At 33.6% G+C, this 22664-nt stretch overlaps 1 protein-coding gene across 2 annotated transcripts in view; it reads right to left on the reverse strand.

Annotated features, from left to right (window-relative positions):
• The window catches only part of LOC143246680 (ATP-dependent 6-phosphofructokinase-like), a 45495-nt gene that overhangs the window by 6162 nt on the left and 16669 nt on the right, over positions 1-22664 (reverse strand). For both annotated transcript variants that reach the window (XM_076493757.1, XM_076493758.1), the window contains exons 6-17: positions 20675-20719; positions 19769-19877; positions 19331-19426; positions 15847-15939; positions 14877-15002; positions 14528-14592; positions 12550-12637; positions 6985-7131; positions 6570-6640; positions 1769-1856; positions 1416-1568; positions 238-464 (exon numbers count right to left, since the gene is read on the reverse strand). In XM_076493757.1, coding sequence (XP_076349872.1) covers positions 238-464; positions 1416-1568; positions 1769-1856; positions 6570-6640; positions 6985-7131; positions 12550-12637; positions 14528-14592; positions 14877-15002; positions 15847-15939; positions 19331-19426; positions 19769-19877; positions 20675-20719 — 1308 coding nt within the window. The remainder of the gene's footprint in view (positions 1-237; positions 465-1415; positions 1569-1768; positions 1857-6569; positions 6641-6984; positions 7132-12549; positions 12638-14527; positions 14593-14876; positions 15003-15846; positions 15940-19330; positions 19427-19768; positions 19878-20674; positions 20720-22664) is intronic.

The raw sequence follows: 22664 nt of genomic DNA on the forward strand, positions 1-22664 counted from the left end.
TTAATTGAGCATCAATTTTAATATTTGTGAATTATTATTATACTTAATTAGTTAGGTACTCTTACTGTTGTCTTGTTGACAGGCAACTTTCACTATAAAATGAAATGTAAGACTAAAAAGACTTCACTTTTACAGAAACAACTGTTTCATGTACTTTATACTTTTAACTAGTTCAAGAATTAAGTTTTCTAAACCAATGGACGACTTAATTAGAGGCCAGAAAACTTTAAAGTTTACCTAAGTATAAGACCTCGTTGAACACCTTCTGCCATTTTAGCTTGCATGTGTACCACGTCATCCATCAACAGCTTGATAGAGAACGGTTCCTCGAAGATGTGAGCAGCATCTGCACCGCCCGCCAGGCCGGCAAGGGTTGCCAGGTAACCACAGTAACCTCCCATTGTTTCCACAACAAATACCCGACGCTTTGTTCCTTGTGCAGACTGTCGAATACGATCACAAATCTAAGGACAATAAAACTGAAAATTAAGATTCTTGCTTTTCATAAATGATTAATAACAAGAAAAACAAAACTAAAAGTTAGTGTTTCAGTTAAGGTTTGAAATAAAACGTTAGTGGCTGATAACATATGGTTTGAGGTAAAAGAAACAAAACAACAAACCTACAGTTATGAAGTTCCACTTGCCTCAAACATGTTTATGTTCTACTGCAAACATAGAAAATGATTAAAATCACACTTCACAAACAAAAGTAATAAGCTCAGCTTCAAGAAATTTGTATTTGAAGCATCACAAAGATAAATTAAAGAAACCTGACAACGTAAGACCATGGATATTAGTGAGTAACGTCAAATCAAACAGCGTTAATGTTGAAAAATCACGTTGTAATTAAAATAAAATAATAAAAAACAAGAAAATAAAACTCATGTTTAATAAAAATGTAAGTTTTAAAAGAAATGTTTTTAGAATCCTGCCCAGTCAAATAGGAGCATAGTCAACTAGTTATTTTGTATTCTATGGTTATTGTAAATGATAGTGTGGTAGTAGACAACTTTAATGTTTTTAACTCAATTTGGAGTTTATAGAATTAAGTAACCCTTAATGTGTCACTAAAACAGGTACATTTGTTCAAAGCCAATGGAGTCCAATCAACTACTGGTGCAAGTAATTGTAAAAAAATAACCTTGTTTGTCCTTAAGCACAAAGCTACAATGAGCTGTGATACCATCACTGGTATCAAACATCCAGTTTTCAGCATTACAAGTCTGCAGACTTACTACTGTGTCACCAGAGGGCACACTGTTATGTACTACCATCAAAATTATTATTAGCTGAGTATTAACATGTTATTATTAGTTATTGCCAATAAGTATTACTATTATTAACTGAGTATTACCATCAACGTCACTATTACTAAACTCTTAAAACAACAATGCACTGCTGATAAATACTAGCCTCTGTTATCTCATTCAAAGCCGTATCGGCACCGAGAGAGAACTCCGTCCCAGGTACGTTGTTACTGATAGTTGCTGGAATGACACACATGGGTATCCTGAGACTTGGGTATCTGTCTCTGTTCTCAGCCAGCTGCAAGACTGTACGAAAGGCCTGAGAACAGACGGGAGAAAACGTTAAATAACAAGATATTTTGATGCATTCCCATTTCACAAACTAAGACACGAAACAACTGCAACCTTAACAACTTCTACAACAAGATATTAAGTTGAATGACCACAACGTTAAAGTTAACAAGGTACAAAAGAAGACAAGTGTGTGTCTTTCTCATTACTTTAATAAATCAACCTTACTTCAAATCCTCCAATCACCAACAAAGCTTCAATGTTGAATTCTTTCAAACGACTAACAACTTGCTCCAAATAAGGCTCTGGAAGAGTTCTACAATATATAAAATATAACATGCATTAAGTACTATATCATGAGGAAAAGTCACATACAAGATTGGAAAGGTTTTAAATATAAAACTACCACCACAACTGTGTTAATATATATTACTTGGTATCTGGTTACCATTAATCACTGGACAACAACTACTTTATGTTGGTATCTGGTTAACATTAATCACTGGACAACAACTACTTTATGTTGGTATCTGGTTAACATTAATCACTGGACAACAACTACTTTATCTTGGTATCTGGTTAACATTAATTATTGGATCTTCCTAATTAACTGTTTGATATATTTAATAAATATTCCAATTAATTCATCTTTTTTAAATAAATTAAACTGTATTTTGACTACTGCCATCTTTGGGTGTTTTAGTCCTGAAATGGACTGTATGGGATTTAAGCCCAAAATTTCAAGAAAAATAGGTGTCCTGAACACCATCAGACTGTTTCCCACTACTGATGCTTCACAGTAACTGTATCAGATTTAGTTAACTTCCTTGTGTGGTCTGATGGTTCTTGGATAAGTGAATGTTAAAAACCCATTTTCACCAGTCATTACTCTGGTATCCTTCAATCCATTTTCACCAGTCATTACTCTGGTATCCTCCAATTCATCTAATGATATTCTTTTGTTATGCACTGTCTGACCGTCAGTGTTTAGACTCACCTATCCACTTGAAGAAAGTTAAAGACAACTTCCACGTATCCAGGAACTGAAGTTAGTAAGAGCTGAATACCTTAAACACCACATCACTAGATAGCAGCTCAGTCAAATGGCACACCTGCTTGTTCTAACTAAAGTACTGGGTTAAAACTAAGGACTACACACCTACAGATGGCAACAGAGAACAACAGTCATACAAAGTAATGTATTATTTAATTAAAACAACTTAAGTTAGTCAGAGATTATTTAATACGTTAGTATTTTAACTAATGAGACAAGATGATTATAGGTTAACGTTCAGTGCCAGTCAAAAACATGCCTTAATCTAGTTATCTGGTAGCTGTTGAAGCAACAAAAAGGTAGTTCTAATACAAGAGCTGATGATCAAGTTGCTTTTGACAAACAAATAATTTAATTAATGAACTAACAACTTGTAATAAACAGTAGTGATATGAATACTATACAGAGTTTGATACCTAATGAATCTCAGTAAACTAAAGCATTTGCAACAACGTAAGAAAACATTCTCAAGAAATGTCATCTTGGACAAGAGTCTGATCATCAGTACGTACAGAACGGTATACAGGACTATCTCCATCTACAATAACAGTTCTATACTAGTAAGGTACTAAGAATAACTAAAACTGGCAGACACAATATAATACTCACCTTTTGGTTCCTAAGAAAGCTCCACCCTGACCAACCCACCCATTACAGACACAATATAATACTCACCTTTTGGTTCCTAAGAAAGCTCCACCCTGACCAACCCAGCCATTACAGACAAAATATAATACTCACCTTTTGGTTCCTAAGAAAGCTCCACCCTGACCAACCCACCCATTACAGACACAATATAATACTCACCTTTTGGTTCCTAAGAAAGCTCCACCCTGACCAACCCAGCCATTACAGACACAATATAATACTCACCTTTTGGTTCCTAAGAAAGCTCCACCCTGACCAACCCACCCATTACAGACAAAATATAATACTCACCTTTTGGTTCCTAAGAAAGCTCCACCCTGACCAACCCACCCATTACAGACAAAATATAATACTCACCTTTTGGTTCCTAAGAAAGCTCCACCCTGACCAACCCACCCATTACAGACAAAATATAATACTCACCTTTTGGTTCCTAAGAAAGCTCCACCCTGACCAACCCAGCCATTACAGACAAAATATAATACTCACCTTTTGGTTCCTAAGAAAGCTCCACCCTGACCAACCCAGCCATTACAGACACAATATAATACTCACCTTTTGGTTCCTAAGAAAGCTCCACCCTGACCAACCCAGCCATTACAGACACAATATAATACTCACCTTTTGGTTCCTAAGAAAGCTCCACCCTGACCAACCCACCCATTACAGACACAATATAATACTCACCTTTTGGTTCCTAAGAAAGCTCCACCCTGACCAACCCACCCATTACAGACACAATATAATACTCACCTTTTGGTTCCTAAGAAAGCTCCACCCTGACCAACCCAGCCATTACAGACACAATATAATACTCACCTTTTGGTTCCTAAGAAAGCTCCACCCTGACCAACCCACCCATTACAGACACAATATAATACTCACCTTTTGGTTCCTAAGAAAGCTCCACCCTGACCAACCCAGCCATTACAGACACAATATAATACTCACCTTTTGGTTCCTAAGAAAGCTCCACCCTGACCAACCCACCCATTACAGACACAATATAATACTCACCTTTTGGTTCCTAAGAAAGCTCCACCCTGACCAACCCACCCATTACAGACACAATATAATACTCACCTTTTGGTTCCTAAGAAAGCTCCACCCTGACCAACCCAGCCATTACAGACACAATATAATACTCACCTTTTGGTTCCTAAGAAAGCTCCACCCTGACCAACCCACCCATTACAGACACAATATAATACTCACCTTTTGGTTCCTAAGAAAGCTCCACCCTGACCAACCCACCCATTACAGACACAATATAATACTCACCTTTTGGTTCCTAAGAAAGCTCCACCCTGACCAACCCACCCATTACAGACACAATATAATACTCACCTTTTGGTTCCTAAGAAAGCTCCACCCTGACCAACCCACCCATTACAGACACAATATAATACTCACCTTTTGGTTCCTAAGAAAGCTCCACCCTGACCAACCCACCCATTACAGACACAATATAATACTCACCTTTTGGTTCCTAAGAAAGCTCCACCCTGACCAACCCACCCATTACAGACACAATATAATACTCACCTTTTGGTTCCTAAGAAAGCTCCACCCTGACCAACCCACCCATTACAGACACAATATAATACTCACCTTTTGGTTCCTAAGAAAGCTCCACCCTGACCAACCCACCCATTACAGACACAATATAATACTCACCTTTTGGTTCCTAAGAAAGCTCCACCCTGACCAACCCAGCCATTACAGACACAATATAATACTCACCTTTTGGTTCCTAAGAAAGCTCCACCCTGACCAACCCACCCATTACAGACACAATATAATACTCACCTTTTGGTTCCTAAGAAAGCTCCACCCTGACCAACCCAGCCATTACAGACACAATATAATACTCACCTTTTGGTTCCTAAGAAAGCTCCACCCTGACCAACCCAGCCATTACAGACACAATATAATACTCACCTTTTGGTTCCTAAGAAAGCTCCACCCTGACCAACCCAGCCATTACAGACACAATATAATACTCACCTTTTGGTTCCTAAGAAAGCTCCACCCTGACCAACCCACCCATTACAGACACAATATAATACTCACCTTTTGGTTCCTAAGAAAGCTCCACCCTGACCAACCCACCCATTACAGACACAATATAATACTCACCTTTTGGTTCCTAAGAAAGCTCCACCCTGACCAACCCACCCATTACAGACACAATATAATACTCACCTTTTGGTTCCTAAGAAAGCTCCACCCTGACCAACCCAGCCATTACAGACACAATATAATACTCACCTTTTGGTTCCTAAGAAAGCTCCACCCTGACCAACCCAGCCATTACAGACACAATATAATACTCACCTTTTGGTTCCTAAGAAAGCTCCACCCTGACCAACCCACCCATTACAGACACAATATAATACTCACCTTTTGGTTCCTAAGAAAGCTCCACCCTGACCAACCCACCCATTACAGACACAATATAATACTCACCTTTTGGTTCCTAAGAAAGCTCCACCCTGACCAACCCAGCCATTACAGACACAATATAATACTCACCTTTTGGTTCCTAAGAAAGCTCCACCCTGACCAACCCAGCCATTACAGACACAATATAATACTCACCTTTTGGTTCCTAAGAAAGCTCCACCCTGACCAACCCAGCCATTACAGACACAATATAATACTCACCTTTTGGTTCCTAAGAAAGCTCCACCCTGACCAACCCACCCATTACAGACAAAATATAATACTCACCTTTTGGTTCCTAAGAAAGCTCCACCCTGACCAACCCAGCCATTACAGACAAAATATAATACTCACCTTTTGGTTCCTAAGAAAGCTCCACCCTGACCAACCCAGCCATTACAGACACAATATAATACTCACCTTTTGGTTCCTAAGAAAGCTCCACCCTGACCAACCCAGCCATTACAGACACAATATAATACTCACCTTTTGGTTCCTAAGAAAGCTCCACCCTGACCAACCCACCCATTACAGACAAAATATAATACTCACCTTTTGGTTCCTAAGAAAGCTCCACCCTGACCAACCCACCCATTACAGACACAATATAATACTCACCTTTTGGTTCCTAAGAAAGCTCCACCCTGACCAACCCAGCCATTACAGACACAATATAATACTCACCTTTTGGTTCCTAAGAAAGCTCCACCCTGACCAACCCAGCCATTACAGACACAATATAATACTCACCTTTTGGTTCCTAAGAAAGCTCCACCCTGACCAACCCAGCCATTACAGACACAATATAATACTCACCTTTTGGTTCCTAAGAAAGCTCCACCCTGACCAACCCACCCATTACAGACACAATACAATACTCACCTTTTGGTTCCTAAGAAAGCTCCACCCTGACCAACCCAGCCATTCACATCACACCAACTCATTGTCTGAACCTGTTTCAAACAAAAACTCATCACTCATTGACTACGTAATTTACTGTCAGCAGGAAAATTACTGACAGTTAAAGTAAAAAGAATGCATTGTTTATGTGATACTGATAGGCAGGGAGCAAGATCATAAATAAAGTCCGAAAACACTGAACATGGAAAGTGAAGTCCCCACATAGTTAGGAGAGACAAAATAAGACAAAATATAAAGTTTTACTGAAAACAAATGTTTAGAATGTATTTAGGAGGTTTTAGAGATTACACAAATAATATTTGAGAGATTTGGAATGAATAATATTTTTTTTTAAATCGTGACATAAGAAAAAGGGATATGAGGAACTAAAACTTACATTTCCTTCAATAAGTCCTTCTATTCCATCATGAATACCATACACCACATCTCCTCGATAGAGACAGTTTCGAACAAAGGATCTCACAGCTGCATTCATTCCACAACATGGAGCTCCAACATGCATCACTGCAAGTGTGTAGCCACCCTACAAACAAACATGAATTCATGTCAATTTTTACATAACATGGAACTCCAATGTGCACCGCTGTCCCTGTATAAACAAGTATTCAATTCAGTTTCACCCAATGCAGACCCCTGTCCATACAAACATATTCAATTCCATTTTACACAGGGATTACAAATTACTTTTAAGAAAGCTCAATGGGTTACACTAAAAGTGTGTAATTGTCTATCCTTTTGTTATAATAATTATTCAGTGTCTGTTAAATTCACATTAGATAAAGGTTATTTTTTTACAACATCTGTACTGTATTAATAGCACGTTTCCATGGACTATCTGAAGTAATCTTACATTTAGCTATGAGCAGAAAACTTAATATTTTGACCCCAGCTTAAGATCCATTATGTGTGCAAAAAAAAGGTTTTTATAAGTGCAGATGCCCAATTCTGAAATTTTGGGTGTTAAAGCACAGATGTTACAGTAACACCAATGTTTTGTCAACTTTTATAAAAATAATTGAAGCACTAAGAAGTTTTAAATGTTATTCAAAAGATATTATGATATTAAGATATTATTATAACAAGATATTAGTAACAATAAGAACTTTTATGAAACTACAAATACAGCTAAACACCTGAAACTCTGAACATCTGAAAACCTAAGCCAAGGATGAATAGGATAATTTACTTTGTTACTGATCTGGTAAACCAAACGTGATAATTAATATACCCTTAGGATGATCAATCCTAAACCTCACTTTGTTACTCACTTGGTTCATATCAAGTGATAACAACTATCATGTCCTTACAGAACCAATTAATCCCAAACCTTATTTTGTTATGGATCTGGAACATGGTTCATCAAAACAATGCAGTACTCTTAAATGTTCAACCTTACTTTATGTATATAATACTCACTTGGGAAACATGTTAAAATAATAAAATAATACCCAACCCTAAACCTTATTTTACTGTAATCCAGAAGAAACACACATATGTAAGATATATCTTATGCACTCCATTTGTTTCCCTCTCTGGTTCAAAAAATATTTATATATTATTTTATTTGCCCAAATATAATGTGCACCCAATTTTGAAAGGTTCAACTGAATAAAATTTGTCGTTTTTTTTTAACAATTATAGAAAATGTACTGTATAGTTTTAAATACTATGAACAACTATTGATGAATTCAATACGTTTTGGAAATCCTTCATTAAAACTTTTTTTTTACGTACATTTTACAAAATTTATTGGAAAGTTTATATGTGGTAATACACTAAAGTAGTCATTAATTATATAACCCTTCACCATCACTAGAACTTTTGCTACCATCAAATTCGTCAGATTATCTTCCTCAAATATACAATTCATTCTCTTCTGATTCCCACCTCATCAAGTATTCCATCAACTGAATTGGATATGCAACATTTTCTGAAATATTTAATGATGTTTTAACAACATATGATGGAAGCTTCTTGTTAACCTGAAGATGACCTAGGAAGGTCGAAACGTTGTTCTCTGCTTTATTAGTAAAAGTGTTAATACCCATACCAACCATTCTGAGATACATTTTCACTTCCAATAAAATACCTAACACAAATAAATGTGTCCAACTAGTCATTTTTTTTAGAGGTATTTGTAGGAAAAAGAAAGTGCACATTATATTCAGCAGTTTTAAACTAATACAGATGTGCATTCTTAAAAAAATACTTCACATAACATGTGAATTCCACAAAGTCATTCTATCTGAAGTTCGATTTCTTACTCTATTCCACAGTGTTTCCCAAACTCCTCACTCCTTTCAGATACCTGGTATTACTAAAGACAATGGAGTACACCACTAGTTATGACATAGTATACTCAAGAGTAGAGCCACCCAAACATCTAGGACAATTGTAAGTACAATGAAAAAAATGTTCGAAACGGTTAGACTTAAACCACACATCTATAACAAAAACAGTTTTTTTTTCATTATTACTTGCAACATTTTGAACACAAACCTTTTATCAAGCAGTATAAACAATGTTACTCAGAAAAAAAGGCTTAGACAAAACTGTAATAACAACTTGCAACAACATCTCTTAGTTGGTCACAACACCGACACTAGCACATATTTTATTGCTTAGTTTTAAAACAATTACAAAAACATACAATTTGTACAGCACATTGCTAGCTCACTTGTAATACACAGGCATGCTGTGATGCCCACTGTTCTACGAGGGGATGTTGAGTTATTAATAGCGAGGAATCCATTTAAACATACATACATTTTATGTGAAATAACTGTACCACTTTTCTGATGTTTACATTAATCCAATTATTTCTTTTTATACTTTAACTAAAAAGAAATGAACAAAAAAACCATTCTACGAAGCTTCAAGCTCTCTGCGTACTTACTACAGAGAGATAACATGTACCAACGACATATTACACACATTAAACAACACATTTTTTTCTAGATTCAGGACAAACTAAGCAATCACAGTGATTAATAACTGAAACAGGACTCAAGCAGACATAATAAAATCTTACCTTTCCCCATGGCTTCTGGCTAAAATACAACAGATAGAAAGAAGCAAGAAATTTCTTTAAGGCATTTTTAAAACAATTAACTAATACATTACAGATATACTTGTAACCCTATTATTTAAATACAGATTCTATGGATTATAAATAAACATACACACACATACATATTTTATTTATATAACTTGCACGTTATAGTGAAAAGTATCCATTATTTAAGTCATCACACAAGATGTGAATAAAACTCAATATCATATATAACTATCAGACATTACACATTAAATTATCTGGAACTATATTAATAATGCATCATTTTACTTATCCACAAAGGTTAGACTAATAAAATAATCGTTAAAAACCAGTACATTTCTTTTAATATCAAATATGGGGAGCATTTTACTTCAAAAGACACCTCATTCACTGATGTATCTCTTGATGTTACATCATAGAGATCAGACAAGTAGACGGTTTACCAGAGTTTTATCTTTTATAACAGGACACAGAACAGTAGAAAATATGAGAACCAACAACAACAAACATGTTTCTCATGTTTACAGACATAAGCTCCAAAATTAAACTGATAAGAGCTTCATATTTATGCGAGTGTTCAACACTTAAGCACCAATTCTGTGAGGATACTACCAACAGATACATTACTACATGAGGATACTACCAACAGATACATTACTACATGAGGATACTACCAACAGATACATTACTACACCCTACCCCACTCCAACATTCAGTTCCACCTTCACAGTAATGTTAAAAACATGGTGGCTGTCAATAGGAGGGAGTTAACAACACCCTAACTAAGCCCCTGCACTTACAACCATTTCTGTGAAGCTTATAATGTGGTTTGTTGTAATACACACTGTTTGTGTTACTTAACAACAGACCTCCTGTATCACATTACCTGAAACTCACTGGTGGTAAATAAAACTGGTTTGAGTTTTGATTTTTGTCCACAGGAGGGCTACCTCCACTAGTAATCCCAAATTTAGCAGTGTAAGACTAAATAGAAAGTAGCTAGTCTTCACTATCCACCACTAATTTTTGGGCTACTTTTTTACCAATGAATAGTGGGATTGACTCTCACATTATAACACCCCCACAGATGAAAGGGGAGCATATTTGCTGTAACAGGAACTTGAACCCGTGATCCTCAGATTATGAGTTAAGCACCCTACCCATCTGCCATGCCAGGCCTGTAAGTATAACTGATCTTACAATAATTACTCAAAGTGGATTTCAGTAGAGAAAATGTTTTAAAGTAGAATCAATTTTTTTTTTAACAGATGCATTCACTGTAACCAGACAGAACAAAAATTTCAGCTTTGGACTTAAATCATTCAGCTTTCTCCATTGGCATTTTTAACTACTTACAAGTACAATAAAAATTTATTTATATATAGATAAGTATAGATTAATATATATGTAACTTATCTAGCTATAGTGATATAGAAAGACTTAATGCAAAAACTATTGAAACAAGAAAATCAAAACTGCAAACACTGAGCCACTTAAAATTTAAATGTTTTTATCCTGACTACAAAACATTACTGTAATTATGTTAGTCTCAGCCAAAGTAGGGACACTTTTTTTAAAATTAAGTTTAAATTTTTGTAGTTTTTACTTTATTCTTTTAATAGTTAGATTACAAGTTTCTACATTACTACAGCCAGCTAGATTACATATCTATCAGTCTGCATAAAATTTAAAATTTGTTATTATGTTTCTTTGTTTTATTACCTATACTTTTGTGCATCACCAATACCTAGCATGAGTCACATGTAAACCTGATTCAATTTTAGTGCTCTTCAGGATTTCTACTAGCTTACCCTCAAATCTAATTATACACCCTCAGTAGCATATCATCCATTTTATATACTAGTATCATGTTTGGCATAAGAAAAGAAGTCAGAGTGGGACCCCAGATGAAAGAGTTCTGTGAAAGAGACATAGTTCTTCAGTTTTGCTGTACTCTGTCTGGAAAAGTCACTTACATACTTACTTAGATTAAGATTTGTTGAAATAAATTAAACTTTGATTCACTCATAATCATGTATACAATGATTTAAGCAGCATTATAAATATGATAAGTGTTATTTTCATTCAGTGAATACTGTGAAATAGTCATTGTTAATATTATGACTAAAGTCAGTTTTAAACATGCAATTTTTATTATCACCATCTTTTTCTCATCACGATCCTTATTATTAAATACCTAACAGTATTACATTTAAAGTTAAATACATAGAAGAAAAGCCTAACAGAGTTTATCAGATCTGCTATAAAACATTACAGTAAAGTTATTAACAGATCGTATATTACTTTTTCTTTATTGTTCGTTTAAATGTCAATAAAAAATGTTTACACAAGTGACAATAGTAACATTATAACGGAAATCTCGACTCAAAACTATTGCTGTGTGATGTAGCATTTTAAAAAGATTAATAAATAGAGCTTTGATTAAATGCCACAATACTTCAAAGTGTAATATTCCTAAAACATTTGTAATTAATTAAGCATAGAAAAGGGAAAGAACAAAAAGGAGAAATAGGTGAAGATTAGAACATCACACGTAAAGTGAAAATATATCATGGGGGAATGAGTCAAGTTTAGGGGAACAAAACGTTCTGTTGTCATGAAGTTCCTAGTGAGATTATTGACTAAGATAAAGACACATTATATTTATGAAGTCATTTCCCAAGCTGTTAGATAAATCTTGTTTCAAGTTTGTTTGTTTTTTTTAACTAGCATTAGAATCTTGAAGATATTCCAGGTGGGCTAGTGTTACTGTAGGAAAAAACACATTAATGTAGAGATAATGTATTTTGGAACAAAATAGAAAGCCACCTTCAAGAAGGATAAATCTTTCAATTTTCATAGTGAGAAACATGTTCTCATACTTACAGTTCCATGACCTAATGAATCAAATGCAGATTTTGGTGGCCTTAACCTCGTCAACATTCGATAGGTCTGAAGGTTCCTTTCAAAACTCCTAAATTTCACAGGAAAAAAAAAAAGCTCTTTGTAAAAGTCAACTCTTAAAATAATATTTTTCTTATGTGTATTATAGTAGTTTATCACAGTATTATGGTCATGTCTGAGTAGATACCAATGTAATGTAACTAAAAGCCTAGGATCTATGTTCAAGGAAAACCAAGATGAGTCAAGACATGTCTTGGTTATTACACACAAGTATAATTATTCTCATCTTGACAGTAGTTTTTTTTTTATAAAATAATATAGAGACAACAGAATCGTGACAGTTGTAGTGTGTAGGGACAACAGAATCGTGACAGTTGTAGTGCTGTGTTTAGAATCTAGCTGAAAATTATTTGTCAGTATCCACAATCTGTTAATGCATTTATTACTTCTGACAAAAACATACCCAAGGTTTGAGTCATTTGCCAGAACCAATTCTTAATCATAACCAATCATTTTAATACAGCTTTTAAATCAACTAAAAACATATCAAATTTATTCACAGTAGTAAGACAAACATTACTGAGAAGTAAACTTGTTTGAGACCCTACTTACAGAAGTAAAAAAAAAAAAAAAACTGAATAAAAATCATTGTTTAACCCTTATTGAAAAAATATATTATTGAAACTCAAACAACAATGTGCTTTTTCACAATAAAGTAATAAACTCAGAAGAGCTAATATATATATATGTGATAGTTCTGTGTTCCATGATGTTCATTTCTACTGATCGAGTCAGGCGATAAAAATTAACCCATCTAATCACAGTATAGATGATATTACAGTATGAAACGTATTCAAATTTTGGAGGTGAAATCTACAAAACAAAACAGCAGCTTGACAGCCTCAAACATTTGGGCCTAAAATCATGGGAAACAAAGAATAAAAGAATTACAGAAAATTAAACATAATGAAGTAAGTATTTATATTTATTAAATTCTTTAATGAAGTATTTATATTTATTAAAATCTTTGTTGTTTTTTCTATAGTTTTGACAATTCATATTGTGTATGTTAAAATTGCACCTAAGAGTTTTACGATTACTATATTAGGAATTCATTGAACAGAACTGCGCACTGAACCAAGATACATTCAGGTAGCTTCAATCAACCTGTGCAAGTTTTGTACTCACAGTGGATTCATGTTGGTGGTGGGGTTAGTCTAATGATAAAGACAGTTAACATGACAGAATATTTTAAACACAAGATTTTACTTGCAAATGTTTGGTGTTTTGTCCACCATTTTCATCTCTATCATTGGATTTAAATTAATTAATCTGGAGTTAACAAAGCTTTACAAAAAGAGGAGTCACGTTAGTGAAGTCAGTCTTTTTTTCTAGAAGTTAATGGAAAAGGTAAATTATTGCATGTCCGAGTCTGTAAAATGATAGAAGCTCCGAGATGTAAAATCTAAAACACATCATTATAATACTGAAGTGAATCATGGGAAGAAAGAACAAACATATCCTGAGAAGCCACTAGGGGGTGCCAAGCTCTCACTTAATATGAAGAATATTACTACAGAACTAAATCACTGCCGATATCAACTGTTACGTGTCGATGCATACAGCTTTCTCACAACGAACTGCAGAGAATAACAATTTGGAACGTAACTCATGACACAGTAGTAATATAAAGAACAAAAACCACCACGTGTGCGTGCGTGTCTTAATTGTCCAGGAAAATAAGCGCCTCATAATGAGAAAATGTAATTTGTCCATTTTTAGCATTACACATATCAAAACTTAACTTGTTTATACTGGAAATCAAAACTTTCTTTACAATCAACACTTCAATGTTGTAGTACGGAGTTTTTATCGAAACAAGAATTACTCGTCAAGATCCCTGTTCGGAAACCCCGAGCTCTTACGTTAAAGAACAATAAATTAAGAACGATATGCTCACCTTCCTCTCAGTTTAACAGCCTCTTCCCACCGAGACTCACTCATGCACTTGGCAACTTCTTTTGTCTGCATGAAAAATACATATTTAAAGATTTACTTTTCTGAGAGAAGTACTAATCTGTTTGTATACAACAAGCATCAATATTTCAATAAATCCTTTACAGGCTAACAATACTGCACATAAACAGTAAATATGAAACTTTTCAAATAAACACCTGATACAAGCTAAAAGTTGACTGTACTTTAAAAACTTGTAAAATTAAAAATATAAGACGTCATTTCTATGCTACGTTTCACATAACACAAACTTAGTAGAAGCCACATGAATAATAACATAATATATAACCAACCTTCTGTACACACTCCATCAAAGGAACTCTGACAGCTTGGTTCCCATCTAGTGATACCACGCACGCTTCAGACTCTGGAGTAGCTTCAAACAAAGCTAACACTGCTTCTGCACCCATTCTGCAGCCCTGAGTTATATAATAATAGTTTACGAGTTTAACAACATTATGTTATACAAAATAATAGGTCTCAAAGTTTAAAGACTAGTAGCTTTTGTACACAGGTGGTTCCAAAACTTTTTCAGTCGAAAGACGAAGAATCTTCAAGTAAGAAGCTATCGAACTATCAGGATATAACTGAGCATATTTGCCAGTATATATGAAGTAAATAATGTAGACAATTAAACCTTGCTGTAAAGATAAGTTTGAAAAGAATTCAGCAGCTTAATAACCTAAATATCTACTCAAAACATCTTAAGACACTCAATGAATGTTTCTTGCAACCAGCATCTTAGAACCAGAGATCTACACCAGTAATCTGAGCATATACGTTAAAAATTCTTGTGCATTTTATGCAGTTATAAGTAACATTTGTCAGTGAAAAATATTCAACATTTATTATTCAAAAGTTTACCATTACCCTTAGCTAAATAGAGATACCAAAGTTGATAAACTATGTTCTTCATGTTCTTTCTATTAGTCAAAACGTTTAAACGGTACATGTAACCAGATAATACAAGATATGAGGTTTAGAAAGTAACACAGTCTACATATCAAGTTTAAAAAAATATCCCCATAACCTTTTGAATTATAAGATAAATGATAAGATAGCAAGAAAAATATGAATTAATTATTCAGAAAACCTCAACACATGATGTTCACAAGCATTTAAATAACATAAATCCAGCAAAATTTAAATTTTAAAAAGAAACCTCTGGATTTACCAAAGTTTTAATGTATATAAATAACAGTAGTTTAATATGAATGACAGTTATCGAAGTAAACTTTAGCAGAACTCTTTACAGCAACTTACCAAAACCCTGTCAAATGCCGATGGACTTCCACCACGTTGAACATGACCAAGAACAGTGATGCGAGAATCTTGCTTCAGGTTTTCCATCACAACCTTCACATGACATGGGAGTATCTCAAATTAATCATGATCCTTCACATTACAAGGGAGTATCTCAAATTAATCATGATCCTTCACATTACAAGGGAGTATCTCAAATTAATCACAACCTTCACATTACAAGGGAGTAACTCAAGTTAATCACAACCTTCACATTACAAGGGAGTATCTCAAGTTAATCACAACCTTCACATTACAAGGGAGTATCTCAAGTTAATCACAACCTTCACATTACAAGGGAGTATCTCAAGTTAATCACAACCTTCACATTACATGGGAGTATCTCAAGTTAATCACAACCTTCACATTACAAGGGAGTATCTCAAGTTAATCACAACCTTCACATTACAAGGGAGTATCTCAAGTTAATCACAACCTTCACATTACAAGGGAGTATCTCAAGTTAATCACAACCTTCACATTACATGGGAGTATCTCAAGTTAATCACAACCTTCACATTACAAGGGAGTATCTCAAGTTAATCACAACCTTCACATTACATGGGAGTATCTCAAGTTAATCACAACCTTCACATTACAAGGGAGTATCTCAAGTTAATCACAACCTTCACATTACAAGGGAGTATCTCAAGTTAATCACAACCTTCACATTACAAGGGAGTATCTCAAGTTAATCACAACCTTCACATTACATGGGAGTATATCAAGTTAATCACAACCTTCACATTACATGGGAGTATCTCAAGTTAATCACAACCTTCACATTACAAGGGAGTATCTCAAGTTAATCACAACCTTCACATTACAAGGGAGTATCTCAAGTTAATCACAACCTTCACATTACAAGGGAGTATCTCAAGTTAATCACAACCTTCACATTACAAGGGAGTATCTCAAGTTAATCACAACCTTCACATTACATGGGAGTATATCAAGTTAATCACAACCTTCACATTACATGGGAGTATATCAAGTTAATCACAACCTTCACATTACATGTGAGTATCTCAAGTTAATCATGATTACACATCTGGACAACAGCAATTTTATTCGATACTGACTTGTTGCTGCACAAACTTCTTAAACTTGCCACCTGTTTCTGGTAAACAACTACCAGCAACTAATTTATTTCCTAAATAATGCCAGTCATGGATCAAAGGTCATGTCATGTCGGTTATTAACTTGCATTCAAACTTTTATCAAACTACTATTTTATGAATTTACGTCAATAAGTTTAGTATCAAATTGTAAGTTACAATTCAAACTTTAGTATTATATATTAGTTAATTTCTTAATTTAAAAGTAAATATTAAATACAACTAAATATTGATTTCTGTGTGTCATACATGGCATGTTGAATTCAGCACTGGATCAAATTACATGTTTGTGATGTCCAAATACAAGGTTCATAGTTTCATATTAATTAGGAACTTGAATAACCAATGTTGACAAGCTGGACTATAAAATAAGATCATATCTTTTTATATCCCAAAATAATGCTATTTTTACTAAATCAAAAACAGTGGCCCCACCCACCTCTTACCTTTCTTTTATTATTAATTCTCCACATATACCATCTTCTTTCTCTGACATGTGAATAATCAAGTGAAAGCTCAGAATATCTCCCTAGTGGCTTTTTCAGCCACTTTTCAGTATTATTATGTCAAACTCGTTTTTTTAATACAAGACTTCAAGCTAAAAACAGTTTTTAGTCTGCTTGAAATTTCATATTTTGTTAGATCCAAATATAGATTAGTTACTAAGCTTGATAAATTATAGTAGAATTCTATGGTATTGATGTAGTTATTTATAAAGTCTTGGTTATTTCAAATAAACATAAACAATCTAAAAAATATATTTCATTTCATATCTTCTACATGCAAAATTTGATGAGGCTTAGAAACCTATAGCAAGGAACAATGAGTACAAAGTTCATAAGTAAATGAGATAATTGTTTGCTGTACTTCTTTACTTACCACTCTATGGTAGATAAATGTATAGCACTGAATCATGATGGTTCACAAAATATGTGGCCTAGCTAATTAATGAATGATCCATTCTTGTAAATTTCTTATGAACCTAGTTATCAGTTTGACTGCCAATTTTGATTTCAAGTCACACACTCAATCTTTTCTTGACCACATTTTTTCCCATGCCGAAGGTGGTGTTGATTAGATATCATGACTTTTTATCAACAAAGCACAGCAAATAAAAAAATGTCCCACATTAGCTTTAGGGTCATTACCCTATTATTCAGAACAGACTTGTATTTTACAGAACCAACAAGATTATTTAAAATACATGGTGGTAGTTTTCATCAAGTGTTAATAGCTTCCTTTATACTAACACAACGGAATTTAGACTGACAGTTTCTCGTCATCACCCCCATGAACTCAGTATCAAACACCATTATTTATGCAAATTGCTTAAACTAAAGGTTCATTAATTTGAATAATTTTATGAAATTTAATAAATTTATGTTAAAAACTGGTTAATCAATAACTGTCTACCTGTATGATTATTTTGAAAACTTGAGCTAGAAACTGCTGTTCTAGTTTGCCTAGCTTAACCGATACTTATGTATCTGCACATCCTTTCACCTCATAGTTTTACTGCTCTAAATCAGCCATTTTTTACTCCTAATGACAAAAAAACTGAAGACAGTTCACTTCTACTCTTAGGTGAAAATGTAATAAAAATGTTAAATCAATAGCTCATGAATTTTTGAATAGGTGTACTCAAAAACTCAAACATGAAGTTTTGTTGAATAGCTTTGCATGTGTAGCTTAGACTTACACTTAACACCAGATGAAACTCCTAATTGTAGGTTGAAAATATTTATCAGTGCATCAAATTTAAAAAAAAAATCCATAAATCCATGAAAGTATGTTTTTCAAATGTCTGTACTTTTGGTGCAAAAAAAACGAAACTATCATAATTAGATATATCTTGGGTATTTCTTAATGGATAACTTGTAAATTATTGGTACAAGTAGTAAGAGTCCAACAGAGCACATCCACTGAAAATATGTGATACTTTGGAATACCACAGTACAAAAAGCACAAGGTAAAAAATTGCTAAATTATCACTTGTGTTAATAACACCCAGTGTCTCCTGCAGATCGTTCTGGTTGCACAACACACTACTGTGTGTACTGATTTTCTATTTAACTATTTTTAAAATCTAATCTACATTATTTTATCCAGATACTGGTTATGTGTTCTTCCCTTGATCTTGCAAATTCTCGGGGTATGATTTTAGAAGACAAATTAAAGTGACCATAATAATAAACAAGCATTTAGTGTTACAGATTAACTTCACAGAGCTTCTTGTACCCTAATGACTTGTTACATTTACTCATGACCTGCAATAATTTATCATTTATAACCTTACAAAGCACATTACTAAACACAACAAAACTTACCTGTCTTATCTGTTCAGCCGTGATAGGATTTCCCTGCCTGTCAAGAGCCCCTTCAGCAATTATAATGATGTTCAGTCTTTGACCCAAATCTCGTTCCTACACAAAAATTAAAACGTCAATTTTAACTAGCTGTAATAGAGTTAATAGTTCTTAAGCATAGCTTTCCTACAACAATACTTGAGTCTTTTTTTGAAAACAAGCAGTTCACCTGCAAGTTTTTATATACATTTTAAAATATACAAACTTTATCAGTAATGTTTACCAATTTTAAATAAAATTAAAGTTAGGCTTAAAAGTTAAACACTAGATTTCATTTTTTTTCTCATTTCTTGTAACTTGTGGAAAAATTTCATTACACTTATTTTCAAACACTTCAGTTTTGAATTTTTAGTTCAGACACTTCACGATTTCTGAAAATTACTAGATTGTATCCATTACCTGTTTCAATTTTTTACACAGTGTGTCAGGCCAGTCCTTCTCAGGAGGCCATTCTGGAATAAAGACAAAGTCTGCTTCACTCGCTAAAGCTGCTACCAGCGCAAGGTACCTGCAATATTACAAACACACACATACAAGCTATTTCAACAACAAGTGCTTTCATTAAAAAATAAAATTAGCCTAAAACTTATAAAATTAAAATTGTAATTTTGTGCAACAAAAAATGAAACAAGGATTAACAAATTACTCTAAAGGAAATCCATAAATTCCAGAATTATGAATCTTTATTTGCTCTTTGAAGATTCTGTTTTATCAAAATATTTCACCAAGCTTACTCAGTAGAGATAATTCCTTTCTCAAAAGTAGCTAATACTGTATAAATTCCAAGATTGTTCCATTTTGATTCAATTGTTGTTTAGTCCAATATGTACTGCAGCTTTGAGAAAAGTTCCTAATCAAAAGTAGCTTTGACTGACTAAATTCAGATAATCTTCTAGACTCTCTTCACTTTAAGTTATGATGTTGAAGTATTATCCTAGCTACCAATAATTACTTGATAAGGTTCATAAGTGTTTCATTTGTAGGAAAGTTCACGAAATAAAGGAAAGAATCAATTTACATTACTGTATTTTAAAACTATTTAGAGAGCTACTCTTTCCACAAAGTAGAAAAACAATCATTCCATTGTTAACTTCAACACCCATATTACATTTAAATAAAGTTTAATAATTATCACCTTAACACTTTAACCAAATATAACATCTAGATAAGAATAAGGTTCACTGACAAATGAGTAAATACAAAACAGAAAATTACTTTACAGGAAATTGAAATAAACAGCACATCTGGGAATGTTTGTTGTGCAAATTTTCAGTGAGCACTCTACAAAAAACGAAAATAACTTACCCACAATGCCTTCCCATAACTTCTAAGATAAATGTTCTTTGATGACTGGAAAATGTAAATAAAACAAAAAACTTGTTTTAACTGTGAAGCACTTGTAATAAGGAGAAATGACTTATCAAAATTTAAGTAAATAAATATTCCCCTAAACAGCTGTTGTTTCCTTACTGCAAGGCTACACACAGCAGGTTATCTATACTCTGTGCACCGCAAGGGAACTTATCCTCAGATTTTGACATTAGAAGTCCATAAACATTACACTGATCCGCTGCAAAAACCCTTTAGTCAGAGGGATAGAATATTTATTGTTATTGGAGAATATACGTTTAAAAAAAAACATGTTTTTAAAGACGAACAAACAAACAGAAAACAAGACAAATATCATTTGTTAAGAAATGTGTCTGTTGGTTGTTTTACCATTACTGATCAGCTGCTATAAAAAGGTAAGATGATCTGGAATTTCTACAGCTTTCTGTCAAACTTTGAAATTTATACACAGAATGGTGATACAGATGTTGGTGATTGTGAGTTTTGTTGTAGTTTCATTTTTTTGTTATTTTGGTTAGTTTTGCAGGACAGACATTAGTGGAGAATATCTTATTTATTATCAAATATTATTTTGGGGTATTAAAAACAAAATTTAGTTGTCTGTCTGAATCATCACCTTACAATTTCTATCTTAACTTTCTTGGGATAATTGGATCAGTAATGATTATGTTTTTGTAAAGAAGTTGAACAAAGGATAGTTCCTTGGTATCCTGGTGTTGAGTTTAACAACTAAAAAAGTACTTAAAGGTTTCAGCTTCTATTTTTAGTGCTGTGTATTAAACTTCCAATTCAAAACTGTACCTGGATTAAAATTTATGGTCTGTTCATTGAGGGAATCTTCAGGAAGGAAATAAGAACACAGTAACAGTAAATTTTCGGTGTAATACATACTTCGATTCACCAAAGAACACATCCTTGACGTTAGAACAAAAAAAAAATCCAGAAATGATTTCTTCTACAAAGCCAATTGAAACGTACTATTATTTCACAGACCTCCAAGAGAGAAAATTATTAAAAACTTAATTTTTATGACCTGGCAAAATGATAACATTAACACTTAAATGGCAGCCATCATCAACTGATACTGCTACCTACAACATATTTAAAGGTTCAAATGATCAACCGATTTGGGGGAACATCTGGTAAATGATAAAAAAAAAAGGTTGTTTTTGTAGGTCTCGCATCTTACAAGGTTTTAAACGAGATTATGTTGGTTTTTCCAGTGAAGGCAAAATTTTCCTAACTCATTTGGATGGATTTTAGTGTCCCCAAAATATAATTAAATTATTAATTGTGCTTACCACCAATAAAACAATTTAAATGTCTGGTTGAAAATACTATAACAGCACTTTAAGCCAATACTGAAGATAACCAAACAAAAAGATTCTTTAATCAAAATTTAATGCAAAATATCAGTTTACCAAAAATAAATTATAAATCTCAATTTAGGGTTAGATCTAAGACTTTTTTATAAATTGCAATACTTCCATTTGAATACCAAAGCTTGTGTGTCAGAGCCATCTACTGGTATTATAAACATAAAAACAAGATAACGTTGCTACTAAAAGACAAATCTTTTTAATATTAATTTCCTGCATCACATATTTTTTACTTATTTTATTACAAATGGAAGTCCTGATACACTAATTTGATAAACAGAATAAAAACTAGTATAAACTCCATGCCTAATTCAGATTTCATGGTGTGGACACTTCAATGATTTGGTTTAAACAGGACATCCTAATGAAGGACCAAAGCCAAATCTACAACAGTTGTCATAGTTTACAATAATAATTACATCACTTAACTCAATGCACTGTACAAGTTTTATGTATCAAAACTGAACCACACAACATAAAACTAAGAAAATATACTTGACCATAGCTTTATTCTAACTTACTAGGACCATTATGGGAACTAAAGTGACAAAAATTACAATTAAGAA

This window comes from Tachypleus tridentatus, chromosome 3, assembly GCF_004210375.1.
Source record: "Tachypleus tridentatus isolate NWPU-2018 chromosome 3, ASM421037v1, whole genome shotgun sequence".
In the NCBI taxonomy this organism is placed as follows: Eukaryota; Metazoa; Arthropoda; class Merostomata; order Xiphosura; family Limulidae; genus Tachypleus; species Tachypleus tridentatus.